Source organism: Microchirus variegatus (genome assembly GCF_963457635.1).
Source record: "Microchirus variegatus genome assembly, chromosome: 12".
NCBI lineage: Eukaryota > Metazoa > Chordata > Actinopteri > Pleuronectiformes > Soleidae > Microchirus > Microchirus variegatus.
In genome coordinates, this window is record NC_139813.1 from 12,676,820 (window position 1) to 12,690,110 (window position 13,291).

The 13,291-nt window shown below is 44.0% G+C and overlaps 2 protein-coding genes across 3 annotated transcripts; both read right to left on the minus strand.

The window, feature by feature from the left end:
- Positions 1–612: 612 nt before the first annotated feature.
- On the minus strand, positions 613–9,469 carry lrfn5b (leucine rich repeat and fibronectin type III domain containing 5b; the record flags this gene model as incomplete). The annotated part of the gene is made up of 4 exons (XM_083898863.1): positions 9,456–9,469; positions 3,370–4,286; positions 2,417–2,591; positions 613–950 (listed from the first exon to the last, which is right to left on the minus strand). Exons 2-4 carry the CDS (start codon positions 4,258–4,260, stop codon positions 613–615), a joined length of 1,404 nt encoding a protein of 467 aa, XP_083754989.1. The 5' UTR covers positions 4,261–4,286; positions 9,456–9,469.
- A 1,714-nt stretch (positions 9,470–11,183) lies between these two features.
- LOC310934536 (sterile alpha motif domain-containing protein 15-like) lies at positions 11,184–12,985 on the minus strand. Of its 2 annotated transcripts, none has more exons than XM_083898281.1 (3): positions 12,785–12,985; positions 12,586–12,684; positions 11,184–11,581 (listed from the first exon to the last, which is right to left on the minus strand). In XM_083898281.1, exons 1-3 carry the CDS (start codon positions 12,917–12,919, stop codon positions 11,369–11,371), a joined length of 447 nt encoding a protein of 148 aa, XP_083754407.1. In that variant the 5' UTR covers positions 12,920–12,985; the 3' UTR covers positions 11,184–11,368. The 2 variants fall into 2 exon arrangements, with proteins under 2 accessions (XP_083754407.1, XP_083754406.1); XM_083898280.1 differs by having other exon boundaries at positions 12,586–12,687.
- Between the last annotated feature and the right edge of the window lie 306 nt (positions 12,986–13,291).

The following is a 13,291-nucleotide window of genomic DNA, read 5'->3' on the forward strand; positions in this document are numbered from 1 at the left end:
ATGATTCTAATTAGATGAGAAGAGAATCAGATTTTACCAGTATTTTAAGATAAAGAGCACTTTCTCTAACTTGGAGAAATAAATGTAGTAGATAGACAATGTAGATGATCTGTTAGCAGAGATTAGGGATATATGTTAAATTGAAATTGGCTTCACTGATAACAATGGTGCAGCCAGCATATTCATACAATAAATGTATATTAACGTTTTGATTTGTTGCAGCACCCACTCAATAACAACGCTTGTAGGATGTCAGCAGAACAAGTCAGAAATGTTTAATGATACCGAACCTGAAAAGACTCACTACCCCTCTCAAAAATGTCTCGACCAGATGAGAAACAAAATGAGGACCTACAGTGGGGATGCATTTAAAATATAGACGGCAGAAAAAGGAACAGAAGCTGATGATGGACCGCGACAGACAAAAAAAGGAACTTCAGCTAAGGTTGAAGGACAAAAAAATACAGAACGTGTGTCAGGTTTGCTCACTATCCTCTTTTTTTGCACATTTTAAATGCTAAAAGTCACTGTTGCACATACGTTATCTCCCACTATAAATCACATTTACAATGTCATGCTTTGTATTAATCCAGCAGGTAAAGTGATATCTCCTCACCTGTATACCAGTGAATCATCATATGACCCATTATACTGAATCTGGAACATGCGGATTCCAGGAATACTCCTCTGGAAGTTAAACTTGACCAGGGCCGAGGTGGACGTGGCCTCTGCAATTACTACTTTCTTCTCCTGGCTCGGCTTCGTGTTCCCCAGAGGCACTCCTCCAGCCTCGGCACCTGTCTTGGTCACTGTGGCGATGTCTGATGATCCAGGGTCGGGCTCCTGCTCTGCAATTGTGTTGTTGGTGATGTGAGGGAGTTTAGCGATGACCAGATCCACAGTCTGCTGTGCCTCGCCAGCTGGATTAGAGGCCACGCAGGTGAAGGATCCTGGAGCACAAACCAATACAATTAGCTTGTAGCTGACATTTGCTATGATTATGAGAACAGACACTAAAAGCCTAGCTCATCATAGCCAATCATATTTACAAAAAGGGGTTCAACTAATTTGCTGTCTTGGCTAAGACACTGTACATGTGTCATTTGCTGAATTTGACTGCTCAGTCATTTGTGTTTATTTACCCATTGAACCAATACACCAGCTGTTATGAGAGCTGCAAGCCAGCGAGCAAAGGATGCACAAACCCTGTCAGTGGGAGAGTGGCTGTGTGTGTCTGTGTGTGCTTTTGTGCCCCAGTGAGTCTCTACTCTGACAGTAGCCAGTTAGTTTAGCATTAAAGGCGCCATATGTGGCCAAAAACGGTTACTACATTAAAAATACCGAGGTCTTTTAGGTTTCGTTTTCTGACGTAACTGGCAACCCGTGGTTGCTCAGCAGCTGAGACTCTACTGACTGCAATGATTGGAAGACGGCGGTAGGTGGCGCCACATGCCAAAACATGATTTCAAAACATAAACATGATTTGCAGTCTGCAAAATATATTTTTTAATGCGAATATTTTGGCTGTACTGTTGTTGTTGGTTAGTTAAGTAATTTAAAGTTGCATTATGTAATTATGAACCACACAAATCTAAAGCAACTGACCATAAAATCCTCCTAATATGTCACAGAGACTCAGGAATAATGTTCATATAACAAACTGAACTCACCAACAACAACAGTGCAACCAAAATGTTTGCATTAAAAAAATCTTTTGCAGACTGCAAATCATGTTTATGTTTTGAAATCATGTTTTGGCATGTGGCGCCACCTACCGCCTTCTACCAATCATTGCAGTCAGTAGAGTCTCAGCTGCCGAGCAACCACGGGTTGCCAGTTATGTCAGAAATCGAAACCTAAAAGACCTCGGTATTTTGAATTTGAATGTAGTAAGCGTTTTTGGCACCTTTAAACTAAAGAGAGGGACACAAATATTTTGACCATGCACAAAAGAAGCACACTTTGTCAGGCAGCAAGAGAGTGTAATTAACTGGATAAATATTCTTACAATACACAATACAACACCCTTTTTTATAGGGAATTGATGTGATTGACGTTCTTGGTCAGGAGCAGTTACTTCCTACATTGCCGTCAATGTATGGTTGCCAGTCAGTGAGCCAATAAAGTGTCTCTTCCCAAAACCACAATGCTTAGAGAGCCATTTCCCCTGCTTTCTTTATGCTTAGCTAAGCTAATTGACCTCTTGTTCCAGTAAGGCTATTTGTAAAATCTTCCAAATTTGGAGATTGTGAAGGTAAAGAAAAGTTAATTCCATTGTGACTTTGAATAAGTCTTTAAACTTTATCGCCTGGGGCAGACAAATACTCGAGTCCTAAAGGCGTCTGTGCACACAAACAAACAACTCATTTCATTCAGTCAACAAAGCAAGCGCAGCCAGCGGGGAGAGTACACAGACCAGAGTCCTTGACAGTGCTGATGAGGATGTCCAAAGTGCCGTCTGTGTGGACCGTGGCCCTGGAGGAATTGGACATGAGGCGCCCGTCGGGGGCGATCCAGTGAATAATGGGGTCGGGGTCGCCCCTGGCCTTACAGCGCAGACTCACACTCTGACCCTCCAAAGCTCGAAGCTCCTGAGGCAAAGAGAGGCATTGTTAGCTAGTTAGTGGGAGGATTTCAGCATATGCACACACACACACCTACACACACGCATGCACCAATTTAGATAATACACTGCATCCTAAAAGTGGAAAAAAAAAAGTGTGGGCTAACTGCTTTACAACAGCAGTGTAAATAACTGCCTTTATTAGTGATGCTGTGATCTAAAGCTTTATTCTCTCTAAATAAAATCACCAACTCATCATGGTCATAACGCTGGGCTGAAAATTGATGAGGCAGAGTTATCAATATGGCAGAATGTGTATGAGATTATCTCTTCTGCTATTATGCACAAGTGCTGAATGTAAATGAGATAATATAGCTGTGGTTATTTGCCAAGGATTTGATCAGATAATTTTGTTTGTATGCATGAATCAAGGGCTAAATGACTGTAAGCTTCTGCTGTGTAATAAGAGCATCTCTGTGGATTCATCATGAACCTGCAAAATAGCTTTATTAAAATGATAACTGAAAACCCTGCTAAAGAGTGACTCTAAAAAGTCTCCACGACCCACAGTCTGCTACATTTTATGGGCAAGATATATTTTAGTATATTCAGTTCAGTGTGTGGCTCAAATGATGGCCACAAGTGTTGTAAGGCTCCTCTGACTCACACAGCTAATATCTGGTGTGACAGTCAGAGAAAGAACAAAGTGCCACCTTGGATTAACTGGGGCAAAGTCCAATGTCTGGCTGAGAAAGTGTTGGAAGTGTAATGCCTTAGCAGCACATAGTTCAATTCAGAGGTTATACCTGAGAGTGCCTGGTGATGAGAGGAGGCTCACACAGGAACTCCTCCTCTGAAACCGTCCAGAAATAGCGCCCAGCGAGATGTTGTGGTGAGGCACAGGTCTCCAGATCATCCTCCCTCCGCAATCTCCGCAGCCACAGTAGCTCACAGTTACATCTCAGAGGGTTTCCTCCAAAGCTCAGTGCAAACGACGTAGGTCCCATTATCCCGGAGGTGGCCAGGACCCCTGCTCTTTGGAAAACAGGATCAGGAGGAAGCTTCTGGAGCTTGTTGGAGGTCACGTCCAGCCTTTTTAGCTTCTGCAGGCCGGAGAAGGTGCCCTCTGGGATGTAGCTGATCATGTTGTGGTCCAGATTGAGGGTGTGGAGATTGGACATTCTCTGAATGGCCACCCACGGAGCACCTTCCAGATTATTGTAGGATAGGTCCAGCTCTTCCAGGGCTGTGAGGTCATTGAAGGCGCCAATCTGTATGTGGGTGAGCTGGTTGTTGTTGAGGATGAGGTGGTGCAGCTTGGACATGCCGCTGAAGGTGTCATTGGTGATGCGGGTTAGTCGGTTGCTGTCGAGGTGAAGGGCTCGTAGATTCTCGAGGTCTTTGAAAGCATGAGGCACAATGTTGCCAATACTGTTCCGAGAGAGGGTCAGGTCCACCAGCTTAGTCATGTTAGCAAAGTCTTTGCGTTTGACACTGGTTACAAAGTTATCCCCCAGTCGCATCTCCACCGTGTGTCTATCAATGTTCGGGGGCACAAACAGTAGCCCCTTTTTATCGCACAGAGTCGCCAGGTTGGGGTTCAGCATCTGGCAAACGCAGCGTTTGGGGCAGACTTGGACTTTGTGGGCCTTGACAGCCACACCAAGCACCATCAGATAAACCAGGAGATACTCCATTTGGCTTTTCAGTCAGGCTCATGCACCTAAAAGAGACCAATGCAAAGAGAGAGAGAGACAAAGAAAAATATTTATAAAACTGTGATGTGTATCATCTTCATTAAGCTGTAATTTTTTTAAACCTGAAAATTCTCTATTTAAAAAGGGAACTGGGTTTTTTTTTTGCTCTGCAAAGTCAACTGTTGTCAAAGCTTTTCCACTAGATTTGAAACACTCTTGCTGCCAGCTCACAGCTGAGATTTACTGAGTCCAAATTCTGAGCAGGAGGCTCAGCAACTCCGTGCTGAAGCAATAAATGCAGCGCAATTAGACATGGAACTAATTAGTCACCTGCAGATCTGAGGGTGAATCATGCTCAGTGCTCTAATACGCTTTTTTTGCAACAGTCCTTTTTAGATTCTGCTCCCTGCTCATAGTTTTTGATGTGATAATACAAGCCCTTTTATGTTTGTGTACAGAGGGATGAAAGTCTAGACTGACAGTTCAGGGCCTCATCAGAATTAGACTGATATCTCCGAGGATCATATCGCCAAAAGGAAGGGATGATTGGAGCCAGTACCTCAGCGAGGATGTGCTATGACTTGCTATTGATTTTCTCTCTGCTCTCTCTGCTGCTACTCTTACTTATCACACAGCTGAGATGGGGGATAAGGAGGGATCCATTTGATGAATCCTGAGACCTTGTCAGGGATATAGCATGTCATAAAACTAAGAATGTGGAGATCAGATCTCAGCTCTGCAAGTGCACTGTGCAATGTTCCAGAGCAAGGGTGACATTAGTTGCGATTATATTTACTGAGCTGAAATTTAGTCTCACTTTGGTTGAACATGCAATAGTCAGCCCTGTGGGTTTCCCGTTACAGCACACAGAAAAAGAACACCAATCCAATCAAACAGGAATCCAATTTCACATCTGTAGTAAAACAAAAATCCAAAGACTTTAAACTTTAAATACCGAAGACAATGGTTCATTTATGATTATGGCTTCCCGTGGTTTGCTGGTAATGACTCCATTGTTAAACGTTGGGTCTTGTAGAGTTTGCGTAAAAACCCTTGTATCAGCAAAGACTCTGCCAGCTCAGTACCTTCACGCTTCAAAAGCCTTTGTCGCACCAGAGCTGGGACACACAACTCTTATAGTGTAATGACCCTGACACTAGTGTGAGAAAACTATCACAGTCTACAAGGAAAACATCAGACAGCGACAAGGTTGACATCCTGCCAGAGGTGGGGCATGCTTTTAATGTGAAAAGCAGAGTAAAGGCAGACTGGTAGCATCCACTGACAACAGATGCATTTTGACAGGTGGGTAAAATGTATTACATCCCGACAAGAAGGCAAGAAAGAGGTCACCTTAAAATGGCCCATAATAGCAATGGGAGGAAAGATATCATCGGAGGCAGCATGCTGGGTGTGACATTTTCATGAATACTGCTGATCGTGCAGCAATGAATCAATGCCCTTTTCAACAGTTTCCTTTCTCTTTTTCTTTTTTTACAAGGGACAACAAATTTACAAATTCACACAGTCAAGAGAGTTATTAAGTGGATATATTCTGTGATGCAGGGGTGCAGAGGCTCTGAGACGTAGATCATCATTCAAAGACGACTCTCTTTGATGACTTGCGTAATTGCAATCTTTCCTGACACATAATGTGTTTCATTTGCAATATAACTCTTTAAGTCAAGCTTCAGCACAATGTTTGATAAGATACCATCAAAAATATTAACTACTGTAATATAATACAACCTATTGAACAACCTTGAGAAGATATAGAACTATAAATAGGACAGTGCTATTTACTAAAGTCTATGTAAAGGCTTCCAAGTACCTGCTTGGAAAAAGTGTGTGCTTTTATGTGTGCATGTGCATCAGAGGATAGTGCGTGTGAAAGCTAAGGTGTTTGTGTTGGTGTGTCAACAGCCTTCTGCTCCGACTCTCTGAATGGCACAGCCTCTGGAGGTGCAATGAGGCAGAGAGGACCTGCTACTTCCAGGCTTGAACGGCGCTGAAGACGTTATATTGATTCATTCGGTGGTGATGGGGGCCGCTTTGCTTCTTTTTTTTTTTCCTTCTTCTTTCTTTCTTTCGCTGGTGAAAACTCAGCCAAACGTGAAGAGAATGGTTGTGAACGGTAATCCCAACTAAATTTGTTCTGTGAGGACAAAAAGACAGCCCCGCTCGCTGCTGAGAGGGCGCAGGCACTATCCGGTGCTGCCTCCCTCATTTGCATTTAATTACGGGTGATTCATGGCAATTTGAATAACAGGTTGCACTCATCAGGTACAAGAACAAATAAGTAGATAATCAATCTGTGCATTCATCAATCACGTGCTTCGTCTTTAAATGCCACGCCCCGGGAAAATCATTATCCTTCAGTTTCATTATGATGAGATGACTTGGGAGGGCGACAAAGAAGCAGGAAAACAAAATCTATTGATGCATTAAGCGTCATTTCCTTCTTAGTCAATCAAATGTTCGTTTACTACCTCTGTGCAGGTCTCTGCACCCTCAGAGTACAGAACAGACTGACAGCACACACCCACTCAAACACACCAGTGGGTGGATTTGTGCCTAATAGAGTTAGCTCACTACACAACAACCCCCAGCTATAGAGACAGACATTCATGCACAGCAGCACCGGTACACTGTAGGAGAGGATATCTATGAACTCCCTGGGGTAGCATTCTCCAGGAAAAGCCTTACGCAGCATACTGCATGCCAATTGGCCAGTGAGGTCATGGGGAATATGTTTTTCAGATGGTCTAACTTGTGCTGGAGATCATATGAAAAAGCCTCTGCAATCCATGTCTGGGCAGGGAATCAGGGAAAGTGGAGCCTGCGAGAGGAAGGTAATGAGATAACGTGTGCTTGGTTTTGCCTCTGTGCAGGCCGACGCGATGGCACATGGCGGCATCTCGGCAGCGTCTCACCTGGGTTACTCGGGGAAAGGCAGCTGTACGTGCGCTACTGCCAAAAATAAGCCCTGTTGTGTCGAGGAGGTAAACTGATGCTGCAACATAATGGCAAAATGGTATCGACAAAGCAGTGAAGTAGGTCCTCGGTCTGCCTGCTTTATGAGACTAAATGGAGCTGCAGCATCTGCTGAAGTGGATCATATTTTGACTGAGGTGGTAGAAATTCTATTTCACCAGGTAAATGCTCATGTAGTCTGAGTCCAAACATCCTGACCAAATATTGACGCTGTTATGAACCGTCTGACTAACACATCTGTGTTTGTGCATGTGGGTATGTGCTGTGACTCCCTTTTTGCTGTACAGAGTCTGCCAATGTTAGAATGCGATAGCTCTTGGGTGACAGCCTTGATGCCATGGCAACACAGAAAAAACGTCAGTTTTTTGGGGGGTGAGATGTAATCACTGGCTCATTTTCAGATGACTTTAAAATATTTACAACAAAGAGTCCTATTTAGAGTTAACGGCCAAAAACTGGGGTCCTTGTTAAAGGCCAGATGAGACCCATTGTGCCATTTATGACACTGCAGTGACGGGAAGAAAGGAGATCATGCACTCTGCAAGACAGAGACTGTGATTCATTAGCCTGTTTTCCACAGCTGTGTGTAATAAAGTCCTAAAAGACTTCATGGAGAAGTCTGATGAAATCAAAAAAAAATTCCCAGTGAGATCAGATTGTTACTGTGTGTGTGTGTGTCTTTGTGCTGCTCATGAACACTGTCATTCTCAAGCGTTTTCCTTCTCACAACATCGCACAAACTCCAGAGCTATGCTGGATATCTTATGACATTTCTTTTTTGAAAGCTGCTGTCTAATGAAGCAGGGGACTAAAATAATTGCCGATCACTGACTTCATTCTTTTTCAGTGTTGTGATATGTCCTGGGTGAGAGGCTTATGGGATGAGATTGTCTTCCAGGGGAAGAATGAAGAAATCCTGAAGACCACCTCTGAATATCAATATGGACGATTCAAATGAATATCCTCCACAGTGTGAGCCTGCAGGCCTGCAGATCTGCCAAATCCCAAGTGTAATTTCAGGTACAGGAAGTGTTAGAAACAGTTATATCTCTGCCGATCTCTGTGATAACACTGTGCCTCTATATTACAAAGGTGTTTTTTTTCCCCTTCACGTTACTGTCTGAATGAGGAAAGAAATGGCGATAGCCAAGATTAACTCCACGATCAGAGAAACTATTGGCTCATTTCCCCGCTGCATGTTTTATACCTCGCACAGCAACAAAACAGCTAAATAATGTATAATCTTCCCTCTCTCATTATGTTGTGTAATCAAAAAGTGGCTATTTTAGCTGAAGGCATACACGGTGTATGTGTGTGTGTGCAAGTTTGTGAATGACAAATCATCTGTGCTTCAAATCTTTTGGGAAACTCTTCGTTAAGCAAGAAAAAACAAGGAGCTCATTTTGTGGGAAGCGGGAATGTGGGTCAGTGACTGTGGAGCTGGTCTGCAGAGCAGCGTGTAGGTGCCGAGGAAGCACATATCACCTCTGTGCTATCAGTGCCAGGTAGCAGCGTGTAATATAGGCAACTGAGTGTGCATTAACATAGGGGAGCACACAGAGGGAGCAAAATGAGGCGTGAGCCTGCTTTCACTGGTGTAGCAGTTACAACGCTGCCTCCGGCACTCATGAATAATAAGATATGTGATAACTAACACCCGAAGACAAGGCCATTATAAGTCATCCTCCATAAAATGTAAAAAAAAAAAAAAAAAAATCACCAGGACCACATTTTCACCTGCCTTCATCAGTCATCCGGGCAGCATGTTCCCCCTCTGCCCACACAATAATCATATTATCTATTGTGGCCTAATTTAGACTCTATCACAGCCTAATGACTGATGTGCCATTTGCATATCAGTCAGGGTTCACCACAGCAGCACAGAGCAAGCAGATATGACAGAGCCTATCACTGGATCCTCTGTGCTGATTAAAACACACCATAAAACACAGACGCTCCTCACATCTGGAATCAATCTTATCTTGCAAGCAGCCTATGAGTGCAGGCTGAATAATGAGCACATTAGACATCATTCTCACTTTCACCTGTGGGAGAAAACACACACACACACACACACACACACACACACACACACACACACACACACACACACACACACACAGCACAGTAGGATGCAGCCAAGTGGGTACTAAAAATAAAATCTGATGGCGTTCTTTGGCAAATGAGGAGATGTGTCTGACCTTGCGGTGCAGCAGGTCCTGGGCTGGTGGTGGATTTCAGCCACAACCCCCCTGTCACAGGAGGGGAATCTGGAGCCTTCCAGACCGGTCCTGGGAGAACTACTTCAAGTCAATGCGCCGCTTTAAAGACACTTCCCCCCAAAGGAGTTCAGAGGCGACAATTCACACCAATCACAATCTGTTAATACAATATTGAACTTACCTTGCAGATGAAACATCAAGCCGAGTCAGAGAAGGGTGTGTTTGAGCCCATGTCCTCCCAGGGGAGCGGGGAGCATTCCAGCAGTGTTGTTGCCTTAAAAAAATGGGACCGATGGAGATAATTCAGGTGTCCCGAAACACTGCTATAACAAGAGACGGCCTGCAAAACCAGCGATGCCCTTCAAGAAATCCATGAACAGCAGAGAAAGGACGTGCGACTCTTCGTGCGATGCCCTCGAATTGGTAGAAATGCAGCTCGGGGGGTTTCTCCCCGAAGAGAAAACAATAGGACGCAGGGAAAGCGCAGGCTGAAGGGTCCCGGTGTGGCTGCAGCTGTGCGGAATCGCCTCTACTGCGCACCCGCCTGTGTGTGTGTGTATGTGTGTGTGTGTGCACCTCCACAAGAGAAAACGCCTTTGTAGCAGCGACAGGCTGCTGCTCTAATATCTACTGCTGTGTGTGTGTGTGTGTGAGTGACTGGTGCTGCGCTCAATCCAGCCAGATGTTCCTGTATCGCTTTCAACTGGCTACGACGGGGGCTCAGTGCGACTTAATCCAGATTGAGTGAAAGGTTGCTGCCGTAATATAGCCTACATCCAACCCCCCCTGTCTCTCTGCTCCTCGACTGTCAACCACCTATACCCTGCTCCATTTCTGACCAGGGCTGGTGTGCTCGGAATGGTAATCGGGGCGCTGCGCGCTGCACAGAGAGCATTTGTGTGCATAGACAGATGCAGTGTGCCTCTCAGCCTATCTCACAGGCAGGCATCATCATTTATTCATGTAGATTGAACCCTGCTGCACACGAAAATGCAAGACACTTATAATATTCTCTAAGAAATTTCAACAAAATGGGAATAAAATAAATGTGTTCCAGATTTGTGCGTGCAGAGGTTGGATAAATGAACATACACCCATTCTTTAAGATAAAGCCTTTGCTGTACATTACTCCATCTGGTTTGAGTGAAAGCCAAACAGCATCCTGTATCGCAGAATATTCCTGCATCTATTACATAGATTATTGGCAAGAAAGAAGTGTTGAGTTGGCTGAATCCATGAGCCTTGGCTCCCTGTGGGTCTACTTGGCACTGGACCCATCGCTATCTAATGCAATGATCCTATGGCCTTTTGTGCAAGTTGCCAAAGTTTTCTATAAATGCATTCATCTATTACAGAACATATAGTGCCATTTTCTTCTCGGACTCACAGATTCTCTCCTCTTTTTTGTGTGTACTGTGAAGAACAATGACCTTTAGCTTCTGTTGCCTCCTGGTGTGTGTTGGAAATGAGGTGTTTAGTTGTCATCCTGAGAATCACCCTGAGGATTTCTATACTCCAGATCGATAGCTCCATCCAGTTACAACACACACACACACACCCACTGGAGATCAATAGGAATAGCCAAACAGTTTAATCACTCATATGAGAAACATGTTTATTTGATTGCACACAAAACAATATCACTGATAACATCTTTTGTTTTGTGTAGAGTCACCCAGGTATAAGTGGATTTTCAGTCATCGCAGGTGTGTGTTTTACAGACTGAACACAAGCCCCAGCAGAAATTCTGATGTAAGGAGCCATGGTGACAACAGAACACACGCTGGTGGGAAGTGTTGATGTGAAGGCCTGCGTGTGACCTATGTGAGCGTCTCATCGGAGTCATTATGAGCTGTCGGTTGGTGGGAAATGACACTGACATGTCATGGGTTTTACTGTCCTCCTTTACTGTTGTGATTCATGACGATCGCTCCCTGACACATGTCATCCAGGAAGAGCTGGTAGGTGAGACTGTCCGCCTGTGCACCTGTGCGGCTCTTCTTCTCCAGGAACAGGCTCACGGTGTCTTGCGAGGGGTCAGCGATGCTGCTGCTCCACCTGCTCTCGGTGATTCCCAGCAGCTCGCGCACACACGCAGAGATGACCTGCAGAGTGCACAGCACAGTAGAGTCCTTTGGTAATATATACTGTTTACAGAATCTAACCTTTATTTAATTAGGTGTTCCCACTGAGAGTGTCAGTCTCTTGTCTATCAGAGACTGTGGCATCACTGGTAGTAAAGGTTCTAAAGACTGCACTGCCAACAACAAATGTAACAAAGCACTTAATTTCTAAAACCAACATGGATTTTGATTTTATAGATCGTTATCTTACACACCATTAGAGACAAATTAGTGTTAGTTTGTCGAATACAGTGTTTCTACAGGAAATCAGCGTTGAAGGCACTGTATGCCAGGGTATCTCTGGTTTCAGGAAGAGATAAGAACGGAAAAACAAAGCAAGTGCTTTAACAGGAAACAGAATATGTGATACAGTCGTTTGCTTGCAATGCAGCCACAACACACGACTTTAATTAGATGTCACACTTTTCAAAGGAAATAAATGTACAAATGCCAAATGGGACGTGCGACTGAGTGGGCACCGACTATAGACAGTCCACTTATAGCTTTTTTAAAGAGGTTGTTTAGAAAACAGCTCAGATTGCAACCAACAATTATTACTTCTGCTGTCATCGTGCATTAACTCATAAAGTAAATGATGGGTTTTGATGATGTTTTGTGGGGATGGAGGACAGAAAAGGCTAGATTTGGGTGGTCATTTTTGACTGGAATGACTCTGTGGGCCTTGGTGAAGGTTTGCACTCTCTGAGTCGTTTGTCCCTATTGTTGTTGTCATGTCTTCTATTAATTGATGGTTCAAATATGCAAAATGGGCTGTGTCATAAATCACAACAAATCTATTTTACTTGAAGAATATGGTGGTTACTTCAAAATTGTGTCAGCGGCAGATGGGGAGAGTAAGTTAAACATTTTCATTTTGAAGTCATTTTTATTTGTATCTCGGTTGCTGCTCAGTCTGTTGAACACGATTTGCTTTGATATGTAAAACAAGCCTCCATAATAACATCCACTTTTCCTGGAATAAATACCTGCATATGTTTAAAATCGGTGACTCCAAGCCTCGGTAAGTAGATACAGTTGACATAAATGAGCTTCCTCCCAGTGATCAGGTTGTCCGTGAAACACGCCTGCTGAGACAGGAATGAACGATGACACAGTCAGAGCAGTGGAACATCACAGTGGAGACTGTGACAGACTCTCTCATGTTGAGCTGAGTGTTTAACCTACTTTGTATTGAGGGAATCCTAAAGACTCGATCCATCCTGCAACATCATGGCAACTCCAGTGTAGGAAGTCCATGTTGCCTGTGAGCGCGTTGCCATGGAAACTGTTACCTGCCACTTGGAAGAGTTTCCCCTTCATCAATTGAAAGGACTTTTAGTCCATAAATTAAGAAACAGAACTATCTGTGTTGAAAGGCCCCGGAAGTATTTTGTTTTACTTTGCAAACGTGTCGGCATAAAAGTTCCCAAAGTAGGTTGTTGTTGTTTTTTAAGATCAAAGTTCTGTCATTGACTGGAGTCGTTAATGTGTCAGAACATCCAATCAGCTTCTTGCGATTGAGGGCGGCAGGGCTTCCTGCGATGTGATTGGCCTTCAAAACACGTTTCGCCCCGCCCACATTAAAGGGAAACAGCGAATGGCCGCGCACCGATATTTCACAGATAAACAAGTCATCTGAGCTAGTGATAGAGACGCTATCGGTGTAAGCGATGTTTTACAGATCGCTTTAGA